Source organism: Centruroides vittatus, unplaced genomic scaffold, assembly GCF_030686945.1.
Source record: "Centruroides vittatus isolate TY-2023 unplaced genomic scaffold, ASM3068694v2 contig_1213, whole genome shotgun sequence".
In the NCBI taxonomy this organism is placed as follows: domain Eukaryota; kingdom Metazoa; phylum Arthropoda; class Arachnida; order Scorpiones; family Buthidae; genus Centruroides; species Centruroides vittatus.
This window is the reverse complement of record NW_027120776.1, coordinates 612,562-639,591: the sequence shown is the minus strand read 5'-3', so window position 1 is coordinate 639,591 and position 27,030 is coordinate 612,562. Positions and strand designations below refer to the sequence as shown.

Below are 27,030 nucleotides of genomic sequence, written 5' to 3'. Positions count from 1 at the left end.
TTACAAGGGTTTTTCTACAGAAAACACGATTCATCACAGCAACACAAAGCTGTAACTCTTGCAGATATAAACAGCAGACTTACTAAACATACACAACACTGATCTGAATCTAACACAATACACAAAATGCATAGTCTTGGGCTCGGAAGGAGCTCTGCAGTAGGCACCCAAATGATCTCGGTCGGAATTGTGTCGACAGAACGGCATTAAATTGCCGACTGACTCAAGAATGCCTACGAAGAAACAGAAAGATTTATGATTGTCATATAAGACCAGGTCATAAATACAAGAAACTACAAAAAATACATTTTAAAAGATAATGCTTATAGACGACACTTGTAAAAAATGCCATATTATGCACAAAACCAAGCAACACATAATTATACAAATCAAAAGCTCATAAACAAATGCAAACTATTACACATCCAGGAACTATACTACAAATATATCCCTCAGGTAGTCATAAAAAATAACACAAAATATACTATGACCAAGCTATAATCACAGTCAAAACAGTCCATCACAATAGCCCAGACGTAAAATTTATTGTCTAGAAACATTATAGTTTTACAACAGCACAGAAAGCTGCTATGGTAAACGCATTGTATAGTCATGAATTTTTAAACATAGCATTCGCAAATAGCCTGTGAACAAAGTAATAGTTTTTCCGATAGCTATACCTTGATTTGGTATAGCACTAGGCACCAGCATGAACCAAGAAAGGTAAATTCCATCAGCACCACAGTAATAATAAATTAACAACAAAATACAATACATTACTCAAATAATTTGTCTGTAGATATTCCATTATTTTTTATAATAGTAAAAATAATTTACCTGTAATTTCCAGACATCAATTGCATATTGGAATCAGATTTAATAATATCAATAAGATAATCCACATTTACCTAAAATTAAAGAAACAGATATCGTAATTAAATAAATTTGGGTAAATTACATATATATATATATGTTTATATGTAAACAAACATGTTAAGATCATCGGAGGTGTTTAAGTTTTCCCATTACGAATGTGTATGACTCAAAATGGCTCGTTACAAATAACTTTGCACCAGTGAGAGCGAGGGACGAGAAACAATATCCCGACCCATAATTTCCACAATAAATTGTAAATCGACATTTGTCAGACTTTGCGCTCCTCGATTTATACTTGTCGGGGCACCCAAAAAGTGTTATCTATGGCCGAGTCTGTTCCTGATGTGTGAATACTGTGACACGTAACTGCTTGCATTGGGACCTATGGAATTCACTGAGCATTTACTGTGACTTTGCCCGAGATACATATCGCACCCCGGCAAGAAAAGTGACACAACTCAAAAATGCAGTATTTGAGAAAAATCTACTTAAAGAATACTATAAAGCTTATAGTATAAGCTGCTTTTAAATTTCGGCAAGTATTTATGGCGGTATATTCTATAGTATGGTAATTATGGATCTGTAGCGCTGCTCTCGTTGAATGTGGTGTTATCAGTTAAATATAGGTCTTTGAGTTATGTCACTTTTCTTGCTTTTCTAAAAATTTTGTTATTTTGCGAGATAGAGACGTGATGCTTGTTGCGGATGCTGGGCACTTCATACATATTTTTCAATGATATAATCTCAAAATTGCCGTTTTCTGAGTTGTGTCACTTTTCTTGCCGGGGTGTGATATGTCAGTGTTGTGCAACATTACATCTTGTGTGAGCAGTGATGCCTGATGATGTAATTTCAATACTAGTGCATTTCTGGATATATAGTAACCAATTTTGTTCTTTGTCCTGTTAGGAATCCACTCCTTAAGTTTGTTCCCACCCTATATGTGTCTTCTAAAAGATTATATCATTTATTTTTATAGTACAGTAATCATTTACTTCCCTACCTATTCCAGTAATAAAAAGTATGGTTTCCCATTAGAAAAAGCTTATAATTTAAACCTTAAAATAATCTTGACCTTCGACCTAGACCATAAGGTCAAAGGTATATCCGGTTGTGAAATTTTCCGCTTTTTCATTGCCAGGGTCAAAAACATGTGTTCCCATTGAAAAAAACAGACTTGACCCTCAAATGACCTCAAAGGTCAAGGTCACCAATTGATTGGCTCTTCGAAACCCTACAACTTTTGTTTATACCTTTTTCCCAAAATAATGAGATCCAATTAAGTTATTTCATTGTCTCAAGATAAAAAAAAAACACCCTGTATAAATAGTGCATAATTTGATCTAAACTGCTATCTTATATTAAATTTAATACCAGTAATTAGAAATTAGTAAATTAATTTAGAATATTCTGGAAGAAAAGACTGATCTGGAAAGGAATTCAAACCCATAACTTCTGCTTACCGTAGATACGAGTTGTAAATTAAATCAACTCGGCATTCAGTTGATTAAACTTCTATCCCATTCATCTTTTATAAATCTTTTAAAAATTAGAAATAAAGTCACTGCAGCAAATGACCTGTATGATTATAATAAAGTGATTGATTTGGAAGTGAAGAGCCGACGGAAATCCAGGTAGCATCTATACAGATCGTTAGAAACTGCAAATTTGAGTCCCACTCTAAATCAATCTTTTCTTTGAGAACAGTCTAAATTAATTAATTTATTTCTAATTATTAAATTCAAAATAAGATGGCAGTATATATACCTTTATTTAGAGTAAATTATGGAGTATCTGTTTAATCAATTAGCCAAGTTCAAACTAGATAGTTAATTCACTTCTATCGTTAAATTATTAATAGCAAGTTTGAGGCCGAAGTTTTAAAAGTGAAAACGTGTACGTCGGACGTTCGGTGCCGCTTTCCTGTAAGCCTAGAAGTTTGACAATGGTGTTTGGAAACATTCGACATTCCAAATGCCATTATCAAATTTCCAGGCTTATGAGAAAGCGGCGCCGAACGTCTGACGTACATGTTTTCACATTTAAAACTTTGGCTTCAACTTCGTTAATAACTTTATAGATTTAAAACTTAATACAATGAGATAAATATATAAATGATAACAATTACTCACTCCATTGTGTAATTCGGTTAATTTTTCCCTGGTGTAATTTAGGCACGGAGAAGTCTATCAAACGAAAAGAAAGAAAAGACAAAATTAAAGTTTAATTACCGAATAAAACTACAATTACAGAAACAAGTTACGTTATAGTCTTCAATACAACTACAACAGACGAGGATTAAGCATAGCAAACAATGATTTAACTTATGACTTCGGCTAGATCTCGCTTCCGTAATTAGCACGAAGAGATTTTAGAGAATATATATTAAAATTTAATATTTACATCACCGATATTCCAGACTTGAAGATCCTGGTTACTTGTAATGCATGCAAATTTCTTTGATTTGGGAAACCAGTCAAGTTTGTACTGAAAATAATGATAAAAAATATAAACAGGTAGTTGATTAAGTTTATAAAATATAGTGCCGCATAGTATTGATTTATAATAAAGAAATATATTATTAAAGTATAATTTTATTGTCGGTTTATATTACTTAAATCTCAATCTGAACATTTTCTGCAAATCTTGCACAAAGATCACACAGCAAAGTACATTATCGTAAACTTAATGAACATTTTAGACGATACGCAGCAAATTTTTTATGAGCCTTTAGAATTAAACCTGCATTGACGCCCTCAATTTGATCCATTATTGGAAGTTACTCTAAAATTACATTGCAAACAGGTAGGAATAAAATATGATCCGATTCACATTACATATAAAAGTTTGAGCTAGATTTGAAAGTACATCTCTTATAATAGCGAGGTTGAGGTCGAAGTTTTAAACGTGAAAACGTGTACGTCAGACGTTCAGCACCGCTTTTCTGTAAGCATAGAAGTTTGACAATGGCGTTTGGAATGTTGAGCGTGATTCCACTGACTTTCCAAACGCCATTGTCAAACTTCTAGGCTTACAGGAAAGCGACGCTGAACGTCCGACGTACACGTTCTCGCATTTAAAACTTCGACCTCAACCCAGCTAATATTAAAAAACTCCTTAATGTGCAATTGTTCGGACACCAGCCACTACACTGAATAGTTACAGATGATGCGAGTTGATTCTAATGATTATAAAATCATAACACGAGAACATAAAACTAATGAAATGACAAAAACAATTGGCTGAAATAGTTAAGGCATCAACCTACCATTCTGGGAACCCAGAATCAAATTCAAGGATGTAAAAACCTCCCAAAATTTTGTGGGCAGTCTATCCCATATATGTTGGGCCTCATTCCTTACCAACTAGCTGCCTCTACTGCGAGTCTACCTGAATTCGTGACGGATGTGAAAAAAGGCTCTCTTAGTGCCCAAAAAGAGGAGAGAATAAAAGAAAATAAAGATGCTCTGTATATAGCCATCGACTGGAAAAGTACTCGAACGAATTTTATTTTCTAGACGAGACTATTTCTGTAATCGTTTTATCATTATCGCACATTATTATTCTATAATCAAATTATTCATTTTCATTTCATAAAACTTTAGAAATTATTACTTACGATACTACATTCCGTATTAAAAGTAGTAATTAATGCATCGTCTTCACAAGATTTGCTTATATCGAATAAGTTAACCAGTCCATCCACAGAACCGGAAATCAGCCAGTTTTGTCGAGAAGAATGGAATTTGACCTGTATTGAAAAATTCACAAATTTTAGAACAGCAATTACAACAAACAAAATTAAAATATCGATAAGGGGTCTTTCAAAAAGAACGTTACTATTTTAAATTATTGTAATTATGTTAATTATTATCCAAGAATGTTGTAATGTACATTAAAACATTGGAAAACTATTCAAGTTTCACATTTATCCATTACAATTTCTCAACACATGCACATTGTGTCACATGGCACACATCTGACAGATACACCAATTTTTTCTATGCTCACAACAGCATGTTAGTTGTCACTCCTCTCACAGCAGCCACAATTCTATGGCTTCTGTGACTTTGCAAACAGCAGAACACATGTCTTCTCTGTTGTGGAGTCACCATTTTCATTTATGGTGCTTCCTAGAAGTAGGAGACAACAAGATATTTAAATGCTGCATCAGTCTGGATCACTAGGACCCCATTTCTTGGTCTTTCCAATCACCCGACATCATCTCTTTGAGCTTTTTTGCTTGTGGACATCATGTGTAGGCTACGAAAGTGCCATACACAAGGGCCCACATACAAGAATCGTAAATGCCATTAACAGCATGACTTCTAACATGCTTGCATCCTAATGTAAGTAGGGATGCAAGGATGTTAGAAGTCATGCTGTTGACTTGCCATGCCATAAGAAAGGTATGCTTCTTATTACCGAAACAGAACACATTTCAAAAACTCAAACAACTTTAGCACAAAAACATGCTCTTATTTGCAGGGAAATATGGTAGTTTAAATTGTCCGAAGGTCATCCACGTTGATCAGAACTGACACCAGCCAATTGTTTCTTGATAATTGGCTGGAAACGGTTCTATAGAGTAAATTTTAAACCCAAAGAATCAGCCAATTGATCTAATTAGTAATTGATCCCAAAAATATACAGTTGCACAATAGATAAAGAGTAAATTCTGATGATTAAAATGCATTTATACCTTAAATTTATAACTCGCATGTCCAGCCCTTATACAAATATAACACTTGGAAGGCTTATTTGGGTAATTTATGAAGAATTCGTGTAAATAAATGTTAAGGAATAACATATATAAATTAATAATATAAAATTTTGTGTATTCATTATTATACTTCCGAACAAAGACACAAGTAAATCTTATTTAAAAAGCTAATTTAATTAAGCAATAAGATATTTTTGATAGTTTTATTATGTTTGACGAGATAAAAGCTGTCGAACAGTTAAAATATTAAAAAATAAAATACGAAAATCAGTTTAATTTTTAATTTTATAAAAGAAAAAAATTACCTGTGTAACTTCATCAAAATGGCTACGCCAATAACCACCCAAGATGTCCACTTTTCTTGCATCCCTTAACGGTTAAATTTAAATTAAATACAATACGACAAAATATATAAAAATCTCAATTACATAATTGTTAATAGTATAGTTATTTTATAAATTTATAGAATATTCTAATGATTTAATATGAATGACGATAAAATTAATCTAAGATTAGGCTAGTTCCTCAATGCCAGAATGGAACAGGAAGCCGTAGCAGATAAATACAGGATGTCTCTTATTGAAACTTCATCAAAAAAAATGTATGGTACTGTACATTCGGTATTTAATCTTGGCTTTTCTTTCGATCGTAGGAAAACATTCTTTCTACAGAAGCTGTAGATCCTGAAAAACAACTGACTAAGGGTGCAACTATGCCAGTGGTTTCCAACCTTTTTGTACCTGCGCCCCCCTTTAAACAAAAAAAATTGTTGTGCTCCCCCTAATTTTTCTAACAATCTAATTTCATAAATACTCAACTGATATTATAATTTATTTAATGGGCTACAAAATAATATACAATATTATGTAAAAATATATATAAAAAAATAATTATTTATTATAAGAAATAATAATTTTAAATGTAATAAAAACAAATCTTACAAAAATACAAAAAAAGAATATATAATTAATACAACATTATAAAAATTTAATGCGATGGTTGAGCAGCATGCCCCCCTTGCAACAGCTTGGCGCCCCCCCTAGGGGGTGCGCCCCACAGGTTGGAAACCACTGGACTATGCAGACATGAGTGAGCAAGCGAGAATATGTGGCGAGAAGAGGTGAGACGCGATAAATATCAAAACCTGTCAGATATGTGCAAGAACCATAAATTCACTCTCGCCAGCGTTATTTCTCCCTTCTCGCTTGTGCATGGTTTTCCTTTGCAAAAATTAAATCGCTCGCAACCTCTCGCTCGCCCTAAATTCGTCTGCATAGTTGCACCCTAACATCATCAAATTATGAAAATCTTAGAATTCAAAATCATTTTCCTGTATTTCATTAAATATTATAACCCATCTGTCAGCTACGTAGATTTTTTCTTCATTCCACTTATCCAAGTGTTTGGTTATTATGATCTTTATTAACACGCATTAATCAAATAGTCAAATTTCACGTTTCTATTCGTGAAATACGCTCCTTAAATTTGCCAAAACTGTCCTGTATTTCTTGCCACCTGACATCTTCTCAGCCATATCCATAGAATAAACAGTTTCCAACAAGTTCAGAATATACGATATACAAGACAGTACATACGGTCAGCCTATCTATGAATGTAAATACAATTTTTTCGTGTAGATAGGGACAAATTGAGTTGGTTTTTATTATCTCTCGCTACGTGATGATCAAATGAAAAGTTTACTTACGAGGGATACGTTAGACTTAGTTCCGACAGTTTGAACATCAGACTGACTTGTCACACATCACTGGTTAATTTGTCAGGATTTAAAATGTTATTCTTTAAGTAATAAGTACATAAATGTCCAAGATTTAAGTGTTTCCGGAGACATGTAACAGAACAGGAACAAGCGCAATATGCTCGTAGTCTACTCCTTGCAAGTAAACTTTATATTTGATCTGATCATTAAAGATACTACTTATTATTATGTATCATCTTATATGAAATATAATTAGAGAGGAACAAATTAAACAATTCTTTATCAAGTCTTTATGATAATCTCATACATTTGTAATGTGTCACGGTGCTACCAATTTGCATGATACATAGTAGTTAGTAACTAACTAGTATCAAATATTTGCGAAAAATTTGATTAACATTGTCGTTGATTACAGAGATTGACGTTAACAATTAATTAGAATATTAAAATTCTTCAAAAAGTTAAATTACAGAGTAATTTGGTCTTTGTATTACTGTAATGTGATTAGAATTTCTGACCGAAGAGCAAGACACTAGTTCTTGGTGTTCAAATTAGCTTGTTAACTGTTGCGCGACCCCTTAATGCTGGCTGTACACTTAGCGTTATTGTTTTGCCATCGCCCTGATGATTCGTACAGCAGTGCAATCAGTGCCGTATGTGCCTATACACTTTGTGTGAAATGGAAGGTGATTTGCAATGAATTATGAATTATTATAGTTTTATGTTTTTCAATTTAATTTTGTATTTAATTTTTTAATCTAATATTTGGTTTCTTTTGCACCTTTTCAAAATTTCCACATTACACTGTACGTAGCATTAAGGACAATGGGTAAAAATATTGCCACATACACTTGGAATTCTGGGTTCTGCATGCTGATTGACTGCAACAAAATGGCCACACAAAACATATGTTGTCTCAATATTCAGTCACCAAAGTACTTGAAGATGATTCTAATCAGAAGGCAATTTTACTGCGCATGAGCACAGATAGAGACATTTGAATCACCTCAAAATCCTGCTAATTGGAGAGCCAGCATAACAATTGCGTATGAAAAGTATTCGAATACCCAGTACAAGTTCTTGGAAACAACAACAACTTTTACAATTGAATAATTCACAATTCTTGCATTCAGATACTCCTATTCTTAGATGGAATCACTGAATTAAACCTAGCAATGTGATCTTTATAGATATATAAAAACGATTTTAATAGCAAAGTTGAGGCCGAAGTTTTAAACGCAAAAACATGTACGTCGGACGTTCGGCACCACTTTCCTGTATGCCCAGAAGTTTGACAATGGTGTTTGGAAAGTCAGTGGAATCATGTTCCCCATTCCAAATGCCATTGCCAAACTTCTGGGCTTACAGGAAAGTGATGCCGAACGTCCGACGTACATGTTTTCGCGTTTAAAACTTCGGCCTCAACCTTGCTAATATAAACACAATTGCAACTGTGTAACATTTATCTGGTACAGTTTAAAAATAAAAATATATTAAAACCTATTCAAAGTGGAAACCTGCCAAAACAGGAGGAAAAAGATTTGACACAGTGCTATTCCAGTTTACCCAGGTTTTACTGTATATGTAATATGTATAGTGAATATTTAGCAAACAGTAATTAAATAATTATTTCATTATTAAGACTATTTTAATAATATAATTTAAAATATTTACCAAAATAAAATATATGAATTCTGTTCCAATAATTCTGTTCCAGAACATATGTAGCTTCCAGAAAAATCAACATCAAAACATGTTATCGGTTTGATGGTAGCCGAAATATCTATAAAATGTACAAAGTAAATTCTCATGTATTAAATTATGGCATTTCTTTCTAAAAATTAATATTATTAACATAACATAAGCTTTAGAATCTAAAAGTATAAACAGGCATGTACTATGTAACTTCTTATTTCACAAAGCTATAAGCTTATTTCTCTTTAAATACTGACAATAGGACTGATGTTCATATGAGATTTTTTCCTCCAATTACCGTATTTTACAGACTATAAGACGCACTTTTTCTTCAAAAAATTGCCTCCAAAATTAAGGTGCGTCTTACAGTCCATAAAATACGGTACACCGTAGTTGGGATGTTTCCCACAGCAACATTCTTCTGCTCCTCCCTCTCTGCCGATCCCCATTCATGTTTAAAAGTGAACACAGATTGAAAAAAGAATGTCGCAAGCAGTCAACTGCTGGATGAAACAGAAAAGTATACCAACTCAAATAACGAGCATACTTTGGTCCAGAGTCTTACTCGTAATGCGAAACAATTTTTTTCATAGAAATTAATGTAAAATACGATAATGCATTCCACGCCAAAAAAATGCTCAAATGTTTTATGTATAACGTTTATTCAAAAAAAATTGTACAATATACACTATTAAGGAGCGTGAATCATCATCTTTTCTTCTAGCGCAAAATTAACCAACCTATAATGCAAATTTGATTTGCAGAAACCAAAAAAAAAAAAAAAATTCACAGCTAATATGTTTAATAAACACTCCAAACGATATGCCAAATTCTTGGGTTATGTAAAGCCTATAATTAAATATTAGAAATGAATTAATTTGACTAGAGGTAGGCAGTTATTTTTTCATCCTGTATTAAATTTAATAATTATAAAAAGTTCATTTTTAATTCAGACATTTCTAAAATTTAATTTGGAATCGGTCATTAAATTTAATGACCCAAGAATTTGGCATATTGTTTGGCGTGTTTATTATATAACGGGCTACGGTTGTTGATGTTTATAAGTAATATGTATAAACTCAAGTTTGGAAAAATATGTGATTACAAGCGACAGTAAGATGCTAGCGGAACGAGTGCTAAACACAGACTGATGGAGCATGCCGCATATGCACAATTTGGGACTTCCCCTCTCCTTATCACTCGTTATGCGAAATATCGTTTGTTAAGCGAGGCAAATTTCTACAATTTGTCTTGCTCGTTATGCAAAATATTCATTGCACGAGGTGCTCGTTAAGCGAGGTTCCACTGTACTAAGGACACAAACAGCCATGAGGTAAGGAATAATCAAAATTAATACTTGTTCTTATTTAACCTTTTTATTTTCTTATTGAGCATTGTCGCATGTATCAATAGTTGGCATCAATGGTTATGCAAGGAGCTGCCATAGTTCCTTGCACAATAGTATTGGTAGTGGGAGAGGCTATTGCATTTTTATAATAGTCTACCTCCTGTGCTGAGTCTTTGACTTGTAACAACTTGTAATGCTTCTTATAATACTATAATGTTTATTTTTAAGAATTATTCAACCATTGAGAAAATTTTTAAAATAATTACCTTGAAATTTCAGAGCTGGTTCCTTAACAGAATAACGAAGATCCCACAAACTATAAAAAAATTTGTTTAGCATTTTAAAACAGTTATATTGTTAGTTTATACATTAAATAAAATATTAAAAAATGTATGTCTTTTATAATTAATCTTTACACAAATCTTACACAAGTAAATTTTAAATAATTAATATCCAACATCTAGGACATGAGGTTCAAGATTTAATGAGATAAGGCAATGCAACACAAGGTTAATTTGCCAAGGAGGGTATCTCCTGGGAGGATTTTCTACAAGAAACTGGCCCCTATCTAGATGTTAAATGTCACGTTTTGTAGAAAAAAGAAATGTTTCTGTTGAAAAGGCACTTTTCGTGGTGACTGACTTAATTAAGGAGAAGGCAACGATTGTGACTGTTTTCCTAAATAACTAAACTAACTTGCTTAACCATTATTCAAATGAACCCTTATCTGTGTCATTTTCTTGTATACTGGGTCTTTCTTTAATAATTTGAATTTTTTGAATGTTTATATCATTAAAGAGGGCCAAATATCGGTCGTAATCAATTTTGGACAAATTCGTGGAGTTAGTTTGTTTATGAAAAAAAGCTTAATATTGACCAAATTATCCAACATAATTGTGCAATCACATGTTTTATCATATACAGATTGTTCATTAATCTGTCCTCTATTACAGCATCCACAGCAAGAGCGAATGGATAGTTTCTATTAGCGAAATTTACTTTATCATGGAAGCCCTATGTTAGTTTGTTGAATACTCAACGGTCTTTCAGGTCGTTGAGACCACTGAGCTCAAAGGTGAAACAGTGCTGATGTCACTAGTCTCAACCGAGAACTCAACAGTCCATTTAGAAATGTCGTTTTCACACCGTTGAGTCAACTGTTGAATATAGAAACGTACGGAATGTTTAACAAAGGAAGGACAATGTTCGTGATGAGGAGCATAGTGACCATTCATCTCGAGTCAATGAAGACTTACTCACAATATCAAAGAGAGGATTCATTCCATTAGACAGTTCACAATTTCTTATTTCTCTAGAATTTCTTGGAGATTTCTGCTACTTGAAATTGTCACTAAACACTCACACTTCAGAGTTGTGTTTGAGATGGGTGCCAAAAATGATAATGGATGTTCGCAAAACAAAACACATGGGGGCAGCCTTAAAACTTTTGCAGCAATACAAAGAAAAAGATAATAGATTTTTGAAAATAATCGTCATTGGTGATGAAATGTGGATTTGCCAAGCGACACCAGAAAGCAAACAACAATCACTGCAATGTTCAGAAATGGTGGTGGAATTCTATGAACAGGTTATCTCCAATTTAGTTTCAAGATATGATAAGTGCCCCAATTTGCATGGCAATTATGTTGAAAAGCAGATTAAGCTATGTATAATTTAATGGTAATTAAATAATTTATGTTTCAAACACCTACTTAAAAAAGTAGGTGTTTGTATAAATATAATGTGTCTGGTATGTGAGAGTACAAAACTGTATGACATAGTTGGCAACAATGTAACCAAAGATGCGCTGCCTTCTATTGGGTACAGGGTAACTTGAATGAGTATACTGGAGTGGCTCTGCAAAGTCACAACCTTGTCGACAGGTAGACAGGCTTGAAGGGCACAAGTCTTATCAGGACTGCCAGATGACCATATAGATGCCTAGATTTCTAAATTCTAGGCAAAAAATGACAAGCTTAAGCCTACACAAATTTTTTGATTGTACTTAAAAGTAACTTAAAATAAAAGAACAGAATACTTAAAAGTATTTTATTCTATTATTTCATATTCAAAATTCTGTTAGTTCATAATATAAAACCATAAATATAATTGTGTTTTTGAAAGACAAATACAGTAGAGCATCGATTATCCGAATACCGATCAACTGAAAGTGTTCCAGTCGGCAAATTCAAATTTCCACTAATGCTTTGGCACTGCAGCATTCTCCCCCTCCCTGCCAACCTAAACTGTAGGCCTACTTTAATGTACTACTTTATGTAAGATACATATTTATAAGACGTGTGATACAAAATATATACATTACAGTTTTGTGTTTAATATATTTTTTCGTAAATGATCGTTATCTGAAAAAATCAGCTATCCGAACAACCCCAGTCCCGAATTGTTTTGGATGATCGATGCTCTAATGTATATTAATAAATCTAGAAACACAAATGAAAGATTCTATTTCTTCTTTTGTATAATTCATAAAGATTAAAAATTTAATTATTAAATAAAATACAGCAAATCTTACATGTACTTTAGTAAAATTTTAATAAATTTTATTACTTAGTTAACGTCAATATGAATTAAAACAAAAATACCTAATACATCCGTCCAACGAAGATGAAAATAGATGATGTTGATTGACAGGACTGAACTTCAAAGCAGAAATCTTCTTTTTATGAGCTTGAAAAAGTTCGATTAAAGAAAACTAATTAAATTTGATTAAACGTTAATATTCCATTTATTTGTAATGACTGCATTCATTTCATACGTGAAAAACTCACCTTTTCATGATAAATTTCTCATTTGATACGTAAATAAACTCACCTTTAAATGAATATTTTACATCAAGATTTTCTAATTCTATTAATTTGATAGTATTGTCAGAAAGTGAAGCTGCTAATTGAGAATCACTGAAGATAAACATGCAAAGTTATTTACTAATTTCAAATGGAAGAATGTCATTTATTTAATTTTGAGTACAAAGTGATAATACTGACCTATTTGCAACTATATCAAATATGTATGTATCATCCTGATTATTTAGTCCCAAAGACTTTGAAAGCTGTAAAGTGGGGACTGTGTTTAACTTATTCATTTCTACTTCTGAATTCAATGTCAGCATATTTTTCTGTAAAAGAAAGAGTAAAACAAGTGAATTTACAAGTGGCATAATTTTAATTTCTTGTTGATAAATTTGGTTTTCTGCTTGATGTTTTATATATATCCTGATACACAATCAAGATATAAATAAATATTAACAAATAAAAAAAATTATAGTAAATGCTCACACATATTACTGATTCATATATACACAGAGCAATTCAAAAGGTCTTAGACAAACTTTATAGGTGGGTCAGGAATGCAAAAACAAACCATTTTTACCTAGGAACATATAGCCGTAAGCCAGGGATGGAGAGTCAGAGTTGGAGTCAAGAGTCGAGGAGTCAAATCTTTTTACGGGAGTCGTATATTTTTCCGTAGACTCTCCATCCTTGCCGTAAACGCCATCCAAGTGTTCTAATAAACATGTATACCTTATGTGTATTCCTTTCTGTGTGATTCTTCCCATTCTTCTAGTAACTCTGGGTGGTGTTTGTGGCTATATATTCCTAGGTAAAAGTGGTTTGTTTTTGCATTCCTGACCTACCTTTAAAGTTTGTCTAAGACCTTTTGAATCATCCTATATAGGCATCTCTTGTTAAGTGCATAGCTTATGTTTCCAAAGAAAATGGCATAATGGTAAAATTGTTGCGCAAAAACAAAAGTTCTATAGGTAACAGTAATTCATATCATTTCATGTAAGGCTACAACAATACAGATGCAAGAATGAGAGAAATCAATTAATTCAGTTACAGTTTATCCCAAAAAATGAGCTAAACAGTTTTAAAAAAATCGCTAAAATAGTTTGTAAATGTCATCGTGAATGTATTATTTCTGTATTAACTTCTGTACACTTGTACTAAAGAGAAAACGGTACACTTTAACCAATTATTATTTGAAAAACGAAGTACTCTTTAATACTAAGTGTTTTTAATAATTAAATCCTCATTAAATTCAATCATTCAATCCTGGAATCATATTTAGAAATATAAAGAACATAAAACGTATACAAACCTGTAAAAATAACAAACAATATTAAAATATTTTACAGCAAACATAACATATACTAAAACCACGTGGACTCTAGACGAATCGAACAAGCGCCATCTGCATTTTTTTTTAAATAAAAATTAATTTAATATCTAATGAAATTATAGAAAATTAAATTAATCACTTTAAATTAAAATTTTAAAAATATATAAAATTAATTTATTTTAAACAATTTTAAATATTTTGTAGCCAAGATTCGTGTTATTTTTCTGATATATCTTTTCCTTAAACCTCTGTATACTGTCAATTCTAATTGGATAAAACCTTGCTGACCGGATTTTAGTAACTCCTTTAGTTGATTACTTTATCGAAATGGATCAACGGATCCACGCTCATCTATTGTCCATTGAATTTGTCATTGAAATATTCTTACGACATAATCTCATGCATCGACTTTGTGGTCCTTCTGTATACCTGGATATGGTTTCATAATAAAAACAACAAAGCCGGGTGGCCGAGTAATTCAGGTGTCAATCTACAACTCTGAGAGATCCTCTAAGATAGTCCGTTGGTATATAGATAAAAGATCTTCTTAGTGCCTGGTGGGCACTAAGAGGACCTCTTAGCCATTCACGGGCTTGGACAGATCCACAATAGATGCGTTTGGGTATTCTGGAAGAGCACCATTAGGAATTCTTCCATGAAGAATTCCTAATAGTGCTCTCCAAGATTCGATCTCGGATCTCCCAGAGTAGAAGTTAATCCTTTAACCGCCTCGGTCATGTGGCCTCAGTTCTATCTACTGATAAGTGTATGTCAGTTATCATTCATACGCAGTGTACTGTACATATATATTTCTATGCTGTTGAATAACAGAATATGATATATTATAGTTGTCAAAATGTCACACACAATACGAATGGAGTATTTCTGCAGTTTCATATTTTAAGTGTAAAATATTTTAATACATTCACAATTGAATAATGGATGATTTATTTTGTTTACATTACAAATTTAAATGACACGTTCCAGACTTTGTCAATTCTACTATTTTTGAATACTTAAAAGGAAAGTGTAATATTAACTACACCACGAAATTCTATATATATACAAATATTTATTGTATTTTTAAGAGAATTTCGTAGTTTCTAGCTATAGAAATGAGGGATACAGAAAGAATGAAGGATGCCTGACCCCATTGCGGGTCAGACCCTCCGGTAATGAACGTAATTGACTCGTGGACATTAGTGCCATGCCACTGATCTAATTTTTATTAAATTTAATGGAACATATTATGTCCTGTATCTGTGGCATCTTAATTAATATAAAATTAAAACCCTATTTTTTATAAATTGTTTGAAAGATAAAGAAATTTGCAAGATATAAAACAATGTTAAGAATACAAGAACATTTTTACATTATAAACTCTACCAGAGAAGATGAATTATCCATTAAAAGGGTCCCATATTTCATAACGTGATATGATTTTTTACCGTTGCCTGAAGCAGGATAAAGGTACAAGTAGATGGTGAAGAGGTACAGAGGCAGGTGCATAGGTAATGTAAAGGTGCAAGATTAAAGATACAAATGCAAAGATGGTGTAAAGATATGGACAGGTGCATAGGTGGTGTAAACATGCAGAATAAGGGGCAAGTGAAAAGGTGCAGAATGAGGAAGCATGTGTTAATTAACCGCCTTTCAATGGTTTTTATCCATGTGAATGGTACAGAGTATGGCACAAATGTATTTTAAGTGTCAAAATTAGCATTCAGTGAGTAACGCGTGCTGATTTTATAGATTAGTAGAAAAATTCCTCAGTAATAAACTTCCGGCTGTTAACCAATTAGTCGAGAGAAAAAGAGTGGTCGGTCTCTATGGGATCTGAAACCGTGTCTGTCGTTAAACACGTGAAGAAAATGCGTAAAACTCCTCACGGCCAGCCGTTAATGAGGCTCGAACCCACGGCTAACGGTTTCATTCTAGAACTCCTCTCAAAAATCACAAAAATCTCTAAAAAAACAGTATATTTTATTGTTTTATCTTATAAAAAACAGAGTAATTATGTGGTAGAAGCTATAAACAACTACATTTATGATGTATAAAATCTTACATGAAAGTATTTTAACCTTTCAAGCCATCTCCTATTCAGGTACAGTGTGATGTGTACAGTATAAGGACATTCTACTGTTTATAGTAAATTATATAAATACAATTCTATTAAAATTAAATTGTTTGATCAGTGAGAAAGTTCGTTTAGTCTTTATTAGGAAAATTTACATTTCTGATAAATCTTTCGTCTGATAAAAGCAGGAAGAGGATGCAAAGAATTGGCAAAATAATTTAAATAAACACATCATTTTCCTTTTGTTCTCAGCATCCGGATCTTTATCTTGATTGATTTATAAATGAAATTGGATGTTTACTTAGATTATTTTATCCGTATTATTATATTATTATGTCATTCATTTCCTCTTATTGACTTTTCTATATTTAACTTGTTGCTTAAACATGAAAGGAGTGTATATAAAATTTCACTGTTATTGATTTCATTGTTATAATTAAGAAGATAAAATACATTTTAATAAATTAATTTACGTTTATTGAAGATTTCTGCACTATATTTAATTCTATAAAGTGGATATTAAACCTCTAAACACGGTCTACTTAGAGGTTTTTTCCTGTTTTTCTGGACATCATCCTCCATGCTGATAATTGGAGTCATTAAAACAATCTGTAATTGTTGTTTTCAGGTCTTTAAGTATTATAAGGAAGAGATGAGATAAGCAAGTCAACTCGAATGGATAGCACCGCCGAATACTAGTAGTTAATTGTGGGTTCGCGCCTCATCAACTGGTTGGCTGTGAGGGGTTTTACGGGTTTTCGTCACCTGTGTAACATTTAAATAGGGCTAATTAACCTAGAAAATCTTCCTGTATTAAAATCTCTATACTAGACAGTGCTAAAAAATGCTCTTTTCATAAGCTTCTCTGTGATATGGTTGACACTAGGTAACTTTTCTTTATTCATTTTGCTGTTAGGTAGGATATTTTATCACTAAATAAAAATGGAAGGACACTGCAACTGAAATAAGGACGGATGGCAACATTTGTAAGTCTCTGTATTTGTGATTACCTCGGATCCTATCTCATCTCAGTCTCTGCATAAGGATATTTAAGTACTCTACAAACATGCATACACACCCGTAACCATTTATGTATTTATATATATATACACTCAAACCTCGATATAGCGCCATTCTCGTTTATTTGTATACGGCAATGCAATACGTGGGAGATTTGCCGAGGGTGGATGCATTCCGGCAGGAATTTCTATAGAAAACTGACCTTATTTGGATGTTACAAATGTGAAATAAATACGGAAAACTCCACGTGGCCAGTTCGCTGGCGAGGCCCGAACCCACGACCGACCAGTGTTCAGTGGTTTTATTACTCAGCTACCGGTGGACACTCTCTATTTGAAACTGGGCCTTATTTAACTGAAGAAAATCAAGAAAACACGCAGCAATCCCGTACCCTTCAATGATTTTTATCCACTCGATTATTGGTAAGCCAATCCTAGTTCGGTTTAAGATGGATTTTTCAACATCAGAAAGTTTGCAGGGATGCCAAAACCTTGTAAATGGCATCTTCCTTTTAATTTAATAGTCCCCAGTAGTATTTTAGAATAACACGTTTTACTAGAATATCGAATTACAAGAGAAATAGGAGACTTATAAAAGTTTTAATGTTGTCAGCTCATACATTTCTTGCTTTAATCGTCTTTGCTCACACAGAACAATAAATCAAGTTGGAAGGGACGAGAAGGAAAGGATTTTCTTCAAACGAGTATAGAATCGGATAAAACTTGCTGTCTACGGGCCTTGCATTGAATGTGAATACGTTCAGAGAATATTTTAAAATCTCAGTTAATTTGTATTTAAAAAAATTAATTTAATTATCATTGCTGCAAACAGGATACAGTTTAAGGCCTTACGTTTATTTATTTATTTTCATTTATGTCTCTTTCCTCCCTCAGGACACTAAGAGGAAATTTTTAATCATACTCATCGTGGGTTCAACCAGGCCCACAATGGAGATTGAATCGAGGGAATAAGGCAACGCTACATTTGGGCAATCTGCTAAGTAGGGTGCCTCCCGGGTGGTCTTGCTATAGGAAACTGGTGTTAGGCACGTGAAGGAAACCCGAAAAACACGATTTGATAATGGGCGAATCCATGGCCAACTGTTGTTTAGTGATTTCATCCGCTTGACCACTGGTCACTGGCGGGTGCAGACCGTTACTATACAGACTTGTGTCCAGCATTGTATGTCACATAAAAGGCCCTTTCTCTCCGCTAAATAATGTCGTATTTTAAAATGTAAGGCCTTAACTATAGACTCATAGCGCGCCATCCTAATCTCCAGTGTATTTGTAAATCTGGTCCTGGTGTAGGCCCACAACGGGAAAGGCCGTATGATGAGGGACGGGCTCATTTATCCGGGACAAATAGCGCATAAAAAGTTTCTATGAAGGGTCTAACGTTTATAATTATCTGGTGGAAGGAAAAGGCCTCTTATATGTTATATTTTAAGACCGCAATTCAACTCTAATTGCAGTATAGATTTTGTGAAAGTTATAGCGAAAAATGATAAATTTTTAAAATTTAATAATAAAGTTTTTCCTATTTTTTATTTAGTTAACAATTTAATTTTAATATTTTAATTTTAAATTAAATATTATTACATTTTAAATGTGATATAATTAAGATATTAATGTAATTATATAAAATATTACAAGATAAGCTTTAATTAAAATTAAAATTTAGTATATTTAATTATTTACTAATTTTATTTACAGTATAAAAATTACTTTGCGCAGAAATTAATAAAGAATTAAAATTAAAATATAAAGATTCAATGTATACTCAGAATTGTTTTGGCCCTAAGAAATAAAAAGGCCCTATCAAATACATCTAAAAATGTGACGCCCTAAGCTGTAGTAGACCCTTAATGCAAGGCCCTAAATGGGTGTTCAAATCTGGCCTACGTTTATACATTGAGGGATTCATTGAATTGATAGTATAAGGGGAAATCCTCCTGGGTGGACTTTTTATTGAAAACTGGGCCCTTTATGGAGTTTACCAGGTTTTTTTCACGTGTCTAACATTACGTGAAGAAAACCTAAGACTCTATGCGTCCAGCCATTGGTCAGGCGTAAGTGCAATCAGTGTTTTCAGTGGTTTTATCCACTCAACCACTGATGGGACATATTAAAGGAATTTTATAGGAAACAAAAGAAACAAAGCAACGCGTAAAGCTTAAAATAACGATATTTTAAACGAAATTTACACTTTAAAATACAAAAAATGTAAACGTAACTCTTCAAGATGCTCTGAAGTACCCTTCATTGAAATTTAAAAAAATCTTAATATAATATCATTTAATTTGACAAATTATTTGAAATAAATCAGGAATAAACATTTTCTGATCGATTTTTAATAATAAAAATATTTTAAAAGACTCCTTTCATCAAAATTTCACCGAATAAATCATCGTCATTCAAGAACGATGTCGGTCGAACATTTTTATCGTCCGAATCAGATAACATAAATTGTCCAAATATCGATTTTCTAAAGGAACTTTCTCTCTGGCACAAATTTAATTGCATTCTCCAACGAAAGATGTCGGTAGTGACGTATTCCCTACCCGAATTTTATTTATATAAGGATTATTTGTCGACCGCATCCCGCTGTCTCTAGTGTATTTCATAATTGTAAAAGCGTATTTCTCTATTCGTAGATCGATTTAAGTTGCATCTCCTTCGCATCCTCTGTAAGCTCTGCAAACTTAAGTCGTAAATCTAACACCTCTCCGAGTTTGGCAGTTTTATTGTTACACCTGGAAAAAAAAGAAAATCGAATAAAGTGCCTATCTAATATTCAATAGGTCTAAGTAATCTTTCCTGAGAGAATCCCAAGTGTAAGATCTACTCTATTCAATTTTATAACGTCGGCCGGATGGTTAGACGATAAGGCAACATACCACAGTCGAGACGATTCGGGTTCGAATCCCATTTGGATTTTCATGATTTATAAGTAAGATTCGGGCGCCGTTTGACCCCATTGCGGGTCGGGCCTTTATAAAAGACTGGTTAGAACCACTTCTGCTAGCAAACAATGAATTATATCCACTTTTTCACCTGTAAAATCCTCAATTTACTTTGTTCTAATAGTTGGTTTATTAATAATTTAATTAAAATTTTATATAATAGCGCGAATCAGTACGATTGGCTTGACCCCATCGCGGATCGGTCCTTTATATTTGGCACGAATTGGAGCATATTTGGAGCCCGAACTGGGTTGATACTTCAAGTTAACAAGCTGTTATTCAATTTTGTATAAAGTCAAACTAGTGAATAACGGCGGAAACATTAAAAAAATGGCCGTCGTTTGGAGGTTATTTTGTAAGTAACTCGAAGAAGAAGAACCCAGAAAAAATGGCCGCCGTTTAGAGGTGGCCGTTAATGGAGTTTGGCATATTTTTCACGCGTAAAATCTCTATTTTTACCATAATTCAGCACGGAAAATTCCCATTTTTACTCTAAGAAAGTACGCGACAAGTTTTAAAACCCGGATTTATTTTCAATTACAGAAAAAAAATATAGGACTATATAAGAAAAATTTAATTATTTCTTGGCTGAAATAATTTAGTTTAGTATCAGAATTTGGGTTTCTAAATTAAAATTCTTTATAACAATTTTTTAATTTGTAAAAATAAGATTAAAGTCCCTTCGTCCGGCGTTACGCCAAATAAATATTTTTCCTGTAAAAAAAATTATAGTAATAATAAAAGAATGAAACTTTGTAACACCGTTTGGTCATAAAGCGAAAGTATAATTTTTAATTAGTCTCCTCTCTTCGTGTAAATGTTGAATATTAAATACTTTGCAACGCACTCGTCGTGCATCCAACTGGCACGCTTCCAACTTCAGGGATGCTGCAACACACTACCTTTAATATTCATCCGCATCATTTATCATCTTTGATGCTAAACCACGCTTTATTGTCGATGGATATTATGATAATTATTTAGCAAACTTCGAATTACACGGATTGTATAGCGTTATCCACTTTTGTATAAAGGGGATGAGGAGGAGGAGGAGGAGAAGGAGGAAGATGGGGAATCCTTTCTCTAGGTCCTAACCATTAAATTCTAAACCATTTCCACTCGAGATTTATGATCATGTTGTAACTTCACGAATTTTTCTTTCTCGTTTCCAGTGGAATTTGTAACCGGGGTTGTTGAAAAATATTCTTTTATTATAATTTATTCATGGATACATTAAAATTATACGGTAGTTTTAGTTAAAGTCAAAAATGCAATTAAACTGTCGTCTCTTCTGTGCCTATATGTCTTCTACTTTTTGACAAATCTGCTCCTTTATTCCTTTATAAAAATGCCTTTATATCATCTTATATAAGAGCAGAAGCATCTTCTCTAGTTCGATTCTCCATTTTTTTTTTTTCCTCTTTTTTCCGAGAAAATCGCAGCCTATTATTGCATCTTCTCCAGTTTTAAAGTCAAACTAATAAGATTATTCTCGCTTTTTCTAGAAGATTTTTTATATTTTACAAGTTTACAGACTCGAAAATATCGCATCCAATAGTAAAGTTTCGTGTGAGGGATGATTAATGAAGGAAATCTAAACGTGTCTCCATGCTGAAGATAAAAGTTTCCTACAAAAATTAAGCATTTTAAACGATAAAATTGCCATTAAAATACAATTTCCTATAATCCAAAAATCAACAGATATCAATCTTTACTTAATTAAACTCAACTAAGGACTAATTCAACGTTGAAAAAAATGGATGCAGATTTTAAATGAAATTTTATAAATTTAAAAGCTTAAAAAAGGGGAAAATATTGTAGACAAATTATTTTCCGTTATAAAAAGGAGTTTAGAGATTTAATGAAGGAGATAAACACTTTGTTAGTAAGAAAGAAAATAAGGAGGAAGTAAAAAAAGGAAACAACTTATCGCTTAAATTCGATGAAGTGTTCATAGGGTTGACGTTAGTGTGCTCTTTTCTAAGCTTTAAAGGGGCATGTTTACACGGAAATGTCATGATTTATCGACCTCCGGGGACATTCTCCCACTCACACAACAGTAGATAAGGAATATCTCGTTCTACCCGAGATTTAAAAGTATAAAAATACAACTTTTACGATCGAAAAAACAATGTTTGGTAGCGACGTAGTAACTTGTGTTACGTATTGTACCTTTTCCCTTTAATTAAAAGGGAGAAAAAACAGGGAAAAAATATCTGTATTTTCCCTTCCAAATTCTAAAAAAGAAAGTATATATTTCTTCTATTTTTAAAATAAATTTAATTTATTATTATTATTTTTTTAAATTTCTAACAAGGAAGCGCGTGTTAAAACTTATTTTACTTCTCACCGAATTAAAGATTAAAAAAAGTCGATTTTATCACTAAATATTGATGTAAAAAAGTAGTTTATAAGTTATATTTTATACTTTAAAATACTTTTTTAAGGTGGAAAAATAAATTTTATAATTTTATAATCTTACTTCGCGTGTCGGCGAGGTAAATAAATTTTATTGACATTGTTTTTTTGTTGCTCACAATATAAAACGTATCGTATCTCCAGTACAGAATAAGATTTTTTTTTTTAAATTAAATTTTAGAGAATAACTTTTATTTTATTTTATTTTATTTTATTTTTGTGTGTATATTTTTATTTATTTTCTTAACGAGATAGTGGAGAAGTGTATTCATTTCTGCATTCTTTTAGGCATCCCCTTAGGTGGATCGTTGTCAACGTACGTGTCATTAGTCCATCACGTGTCCAAGTGAACCGAGATAAGAGAACATGACTCTGGATTTATTTATAAAGGTAATTGTGCCAAGTTGCTCTAGTTTTCGATTAACTGCGGGGCTTGGAATTTGTATGCATGTGTGAATGAATGGTAAGAATTCGAGAAAGAATGTGGATCGTTAGGTTTTACCATGCGATGTATCGTTTTTAAAAGCTAGATTAGGACATTTTTAAGGGGTGTAGAAAACTTTAAACGTTGTAACGATGCTTCAAAAATTCAGTTTTCTTGTTCTATGACAATACCTCGCTACTGCTATTCTTCTTTTTCGAGGGATAAGAAACCCGTTATTACGCTAGCTTATTCACCTCCTTCTCTTCTTTAAGGTATAAAAATCCCATTATTACATTAGCTCACTCCTACTCTTCTTCGGGGGTAGAAATCTCGTTATTACGCTAGCTCTCTCCACCGCGTCTCCTCTTCGAGGAATAAAAATCCCTTTATTACACCCGCTTTATCCCATATTTCTCCTTTTCCTCAGGGGATAGGAATCCCGTTATTACGCTAGCTCTTCCCTCCTCCTCTTCTTCGGGGTATAAAAGTCCCGTTATTACTCTAGCTCTCTTCCCTCCTCCTCTTCTTCGGGGATAGGAATCTCGTTATTACGCTAGCTCTCCGTCCTCCTCTTCTTCGGGGTATAAAAGTCCCGTTATTACTCTAGCTCTCTTCCCTACTCTTCTTCGGGGATAGGAATCTCGTTATTACGCTAGCTCTCTCCACCGCTTCTCTTCTTCGAGGATAAAAATCCTTTATTACACCCGCTTTATTCCATTTTTCTCCTTTTCCTCAGGGGATAGGAATCCCGTTATTACGCTAGCTCTCCCTCCTCCTCTTCTTCGGGGTATAAAAGTCCCGTTATTACTCTAGCTCTCTTCCCTCCTCCTCTTCTTCGGGGATAGGAATCTCGTTATTACGCTAGCTCTCCCCTCCTCACTCTCTTCTTCCGGGTATAAGAATCCCGTTATTACGCTATCATTTTACTAAGATAAAACTAAAAATTAAACCTTCCGAACACTCAAAAATAAACGATAGCAAAATCAATTTGCTTAACGGAGGCAAAAACGTCGTAAAATTTGTAATAAAACCATGAAAAATCATGGAAGTAAAACGATTTCGCATCTGCATCCGAGAAAAACACACTCCATTTAGTCCTCGATAATGGAGATTTAATGGAAAGCGGTCAATTAATCCTTCTAATCCTTGCCACTCTCACATAATCCGATTATTCCATATAATAAAAATGCTACACGCGGATTTATCCATAAGCATCTGTTGCTCCTTTCAACAAAAAAAAAAAGAAAGAAAAAAATGTATCCCGTGGAGCTTTTATCCGACCGATAAAAACTTTGCTTTTTGCTTTCCTTTCAATAATTTCTCTTCGCAGGGGGTTAAGTAATGTCTTGGAGGACCACGACCGATTGCTTGACTTACTTCATTCCTTTGATTTCCCGACTGAATTCGCTTAAAACGTGACCTTTTGACCTAAATTTGATAATGTAGTCGAAGTGATGTTCTACTCTTGATTAAACTCTGTAAATTAAGTCGAGTAATCGGGGAGAATATTAATGCATCAATCTTCCCTCCAAAAAGGATTTTTCTAGCCTTTGTCTTTTTTTCCCTGCACAAGAACATTTTCAATATTTCTTTAGAAGAATTTTATTTTATATTTTAAAATTTCCCCGATGGGTTTACAAAATTTGATAGTTTCTTTCCCTTTAGTTCCTTAGAGAAGACAAAGATTTCACACTTCGTTTCGGTTGCTGTTTTCTATTGCAGATGCATGTAAAATATATTATTATCAAATCGACCGCTATCTTGGTTTCTTTACTTCTCCAATTCATGAATATAACCGACGATTCGGTTATTTATCAAAAAAACAACGATCCAAAACAGAAAGAGCATCTCCTTTATCATCAGAAAAACTTTCCCTTCTTCTTCTTCTTCTTCATCCGATTAAAAAAACAAACTAAATACTTAAATAATCCATACATTTTAATATTTTTAGATTAAAGTAACTTCTATATTTTAAGATAGAAAAAGAATTCTACCAGATTTTTATTAAATTTATCCTTTAATTTACATTCTTCTACACGTACACACCCACACAAAACAATAAACAGAAGTACAAACTCGTACGAATAGCATCTGTACAAAAGGAAATATTTAATTGTTATACAGTTTTCTTGAATAAAGAGATAATAAAAATTAATTTAAAACGTATTTATTTCTTTTTTTCCAGCCAATGATTTTGATTTTCCTCCTCATTTTTTTTTTTCTTCGAGTTTTCTCGATTATAAGTTCATAAAGAGTAAAGTTAAATTAAATTTAACAGCATTTCGGTTATGAAACGTTACTAATGGATTTCTTCGTTATTTATTTACTAAAAAAAAGAAAAAAAACAGATATTTATTCATATATCTTTCTCTTTTTCAGTCTGTTCAATTTAAACCAATGTCACTTCTGATGTCATTCCGGAGTCGAGATACTTTTCTATATCTATAAAACAAGAAGAAGAAGAGAAAAAGGGGAGAGAGAACAGAGAAGAAAGAGTATCACGTGACAGTTAAGTGATCTTTTGACGTTGTGTAACATTATATTTAATAAATATCCATCTTTTACAAAATTACTTTTCAAAAACGTGACGTTTCAATCTAGTATAACGAAATGTTTTTTAGTTATAAAATAGCTCTTAGAATAAATAAAGCTTAGAAAAAAAATACATAGGAAACTTGTAAGAGGATATTTTGAAATATTATTTTTATTTTTATATATATTTTTGCCTCAAAAAAAATAAATAAAAAATAAAAAAAAACTGGAAAATTCTTCGTATAACAAATGCTAGAGATAAGCGATGGCCCCTGTAAAACTATCTTCACGGCATGACAACCGAGCGATGCGGGAAAGACGACGGATGGAATTTCTGTTTATCTGTCAGCGAAGAAATTTAACAACAAGTTTTAAATATTTAGATTATCGTTATCTTCAACAGATTCTGTACGTTCGAACAGATTATATTTATTCTGATCGTACAAACGACGAGAAATTTCTTGTTTTGTGTACCGTTAACTCCTACTGCATCCTGTCGTCACAGCGGATATGACGGGGCGACAACGTCACTAAAAGACATCCTTCTATCATTTTCCGGTGATTACAAAGCTTAATATTAATTCAGATAAGAGCTGTAACGTAACGGAAATGTTTTACGTGATCAGACATTACCCAGGCAAACAAAGTTACATTTTCATTAATAAACTATAAACTACCCTTTTCAATACACACAGACAGCATAAAATATTAAATATAAGCTGTAAATATTTGGCATTTTATTCTTTAAAATTAGTATATTTTTTTAAAAATCTAATTTAACTACATTAAACGTCGAGCATCCATCACTTAATCAGAGAAAAGGAGGAGGAGGAGAAAAAAAATACGATTTATAATTATAAAAATAAAGAAAAAAATTATAAAATAAATATTATTATCAATTTAAATTAAAAATATAAATTAATAAAATTAATTAATAAAAATTCAATATATTTTTTTTTATAATAAAAGAGAGAAAAATATAGCATTAAATTAATTAAAATTCGCAAAGTGTAAAACGTAAAAAATTGATAATTATCAAGCGAAAAATTCAAATTAAAATTTAAAATAAATAAATAAATAAAACGAATCATT

The 27,030-nt window shown here is 32.5% G+C and overlaps 1 protein-coding gene across 2 annotated transcripts in view; it reads right to left on the bottom strand.

Moving 5' to 3' along the window:
- Positions 1-27,030, bottom strand: part of LOC136986123 (WD repeat-containing protein 89) — a 54,702-nt gene that overhangs the window by 11,614 nt on the left and 16,058 nt on the right. Inside the window, exons 1-11 of one of the 2 annotated variants that reach the window (XM_067283598.1) lie at positions 14,482-14,551; positions 13,365-13,495; positions 13,192-13,277; positions 12,963-13,047; positions 10,626-10,675; positions 8,991-9,099; positions 5,905-5,968; positions 4,496-4,627; positions 3,280-3,363; positions 3,009-3,062; positions 838-908 (exon numbers count right to left, since the gene is read on the bottom strand). In XM_067283598.1, the coding sequence (XP_067139699.1) occupies positions 838-908; positions 3,009-3,062; positions 3,280-3,363; positions 4,496-4,627; positions 5,905-5,968; positions 8,991-9,099; positions 10,626-10,675; positions 12,963-13,047; positions 13,192-13,277; positions 13,365-13,489 (860 nt within the window). In that variant the 5' untranslated portion in view covers positions 13,490-13,495; positions 14,482-14,551. Of the gene's footprint in view, positions 1-837; positions 909-3,008; positions 3,063-3,279; positions 3,364-4,495; positions 4,628-5,904; positions 5,969-8,990; positions 9,100-10,625; positions 10,676-12,962; positions 13,048-13,191; positions 13,278-13,364; positions 13,496-14,481; positions 14,552-27,030 lie in introns of those variants that run through there. The other variant, XM_067283591.1, reaches the window with a different exon arrangement.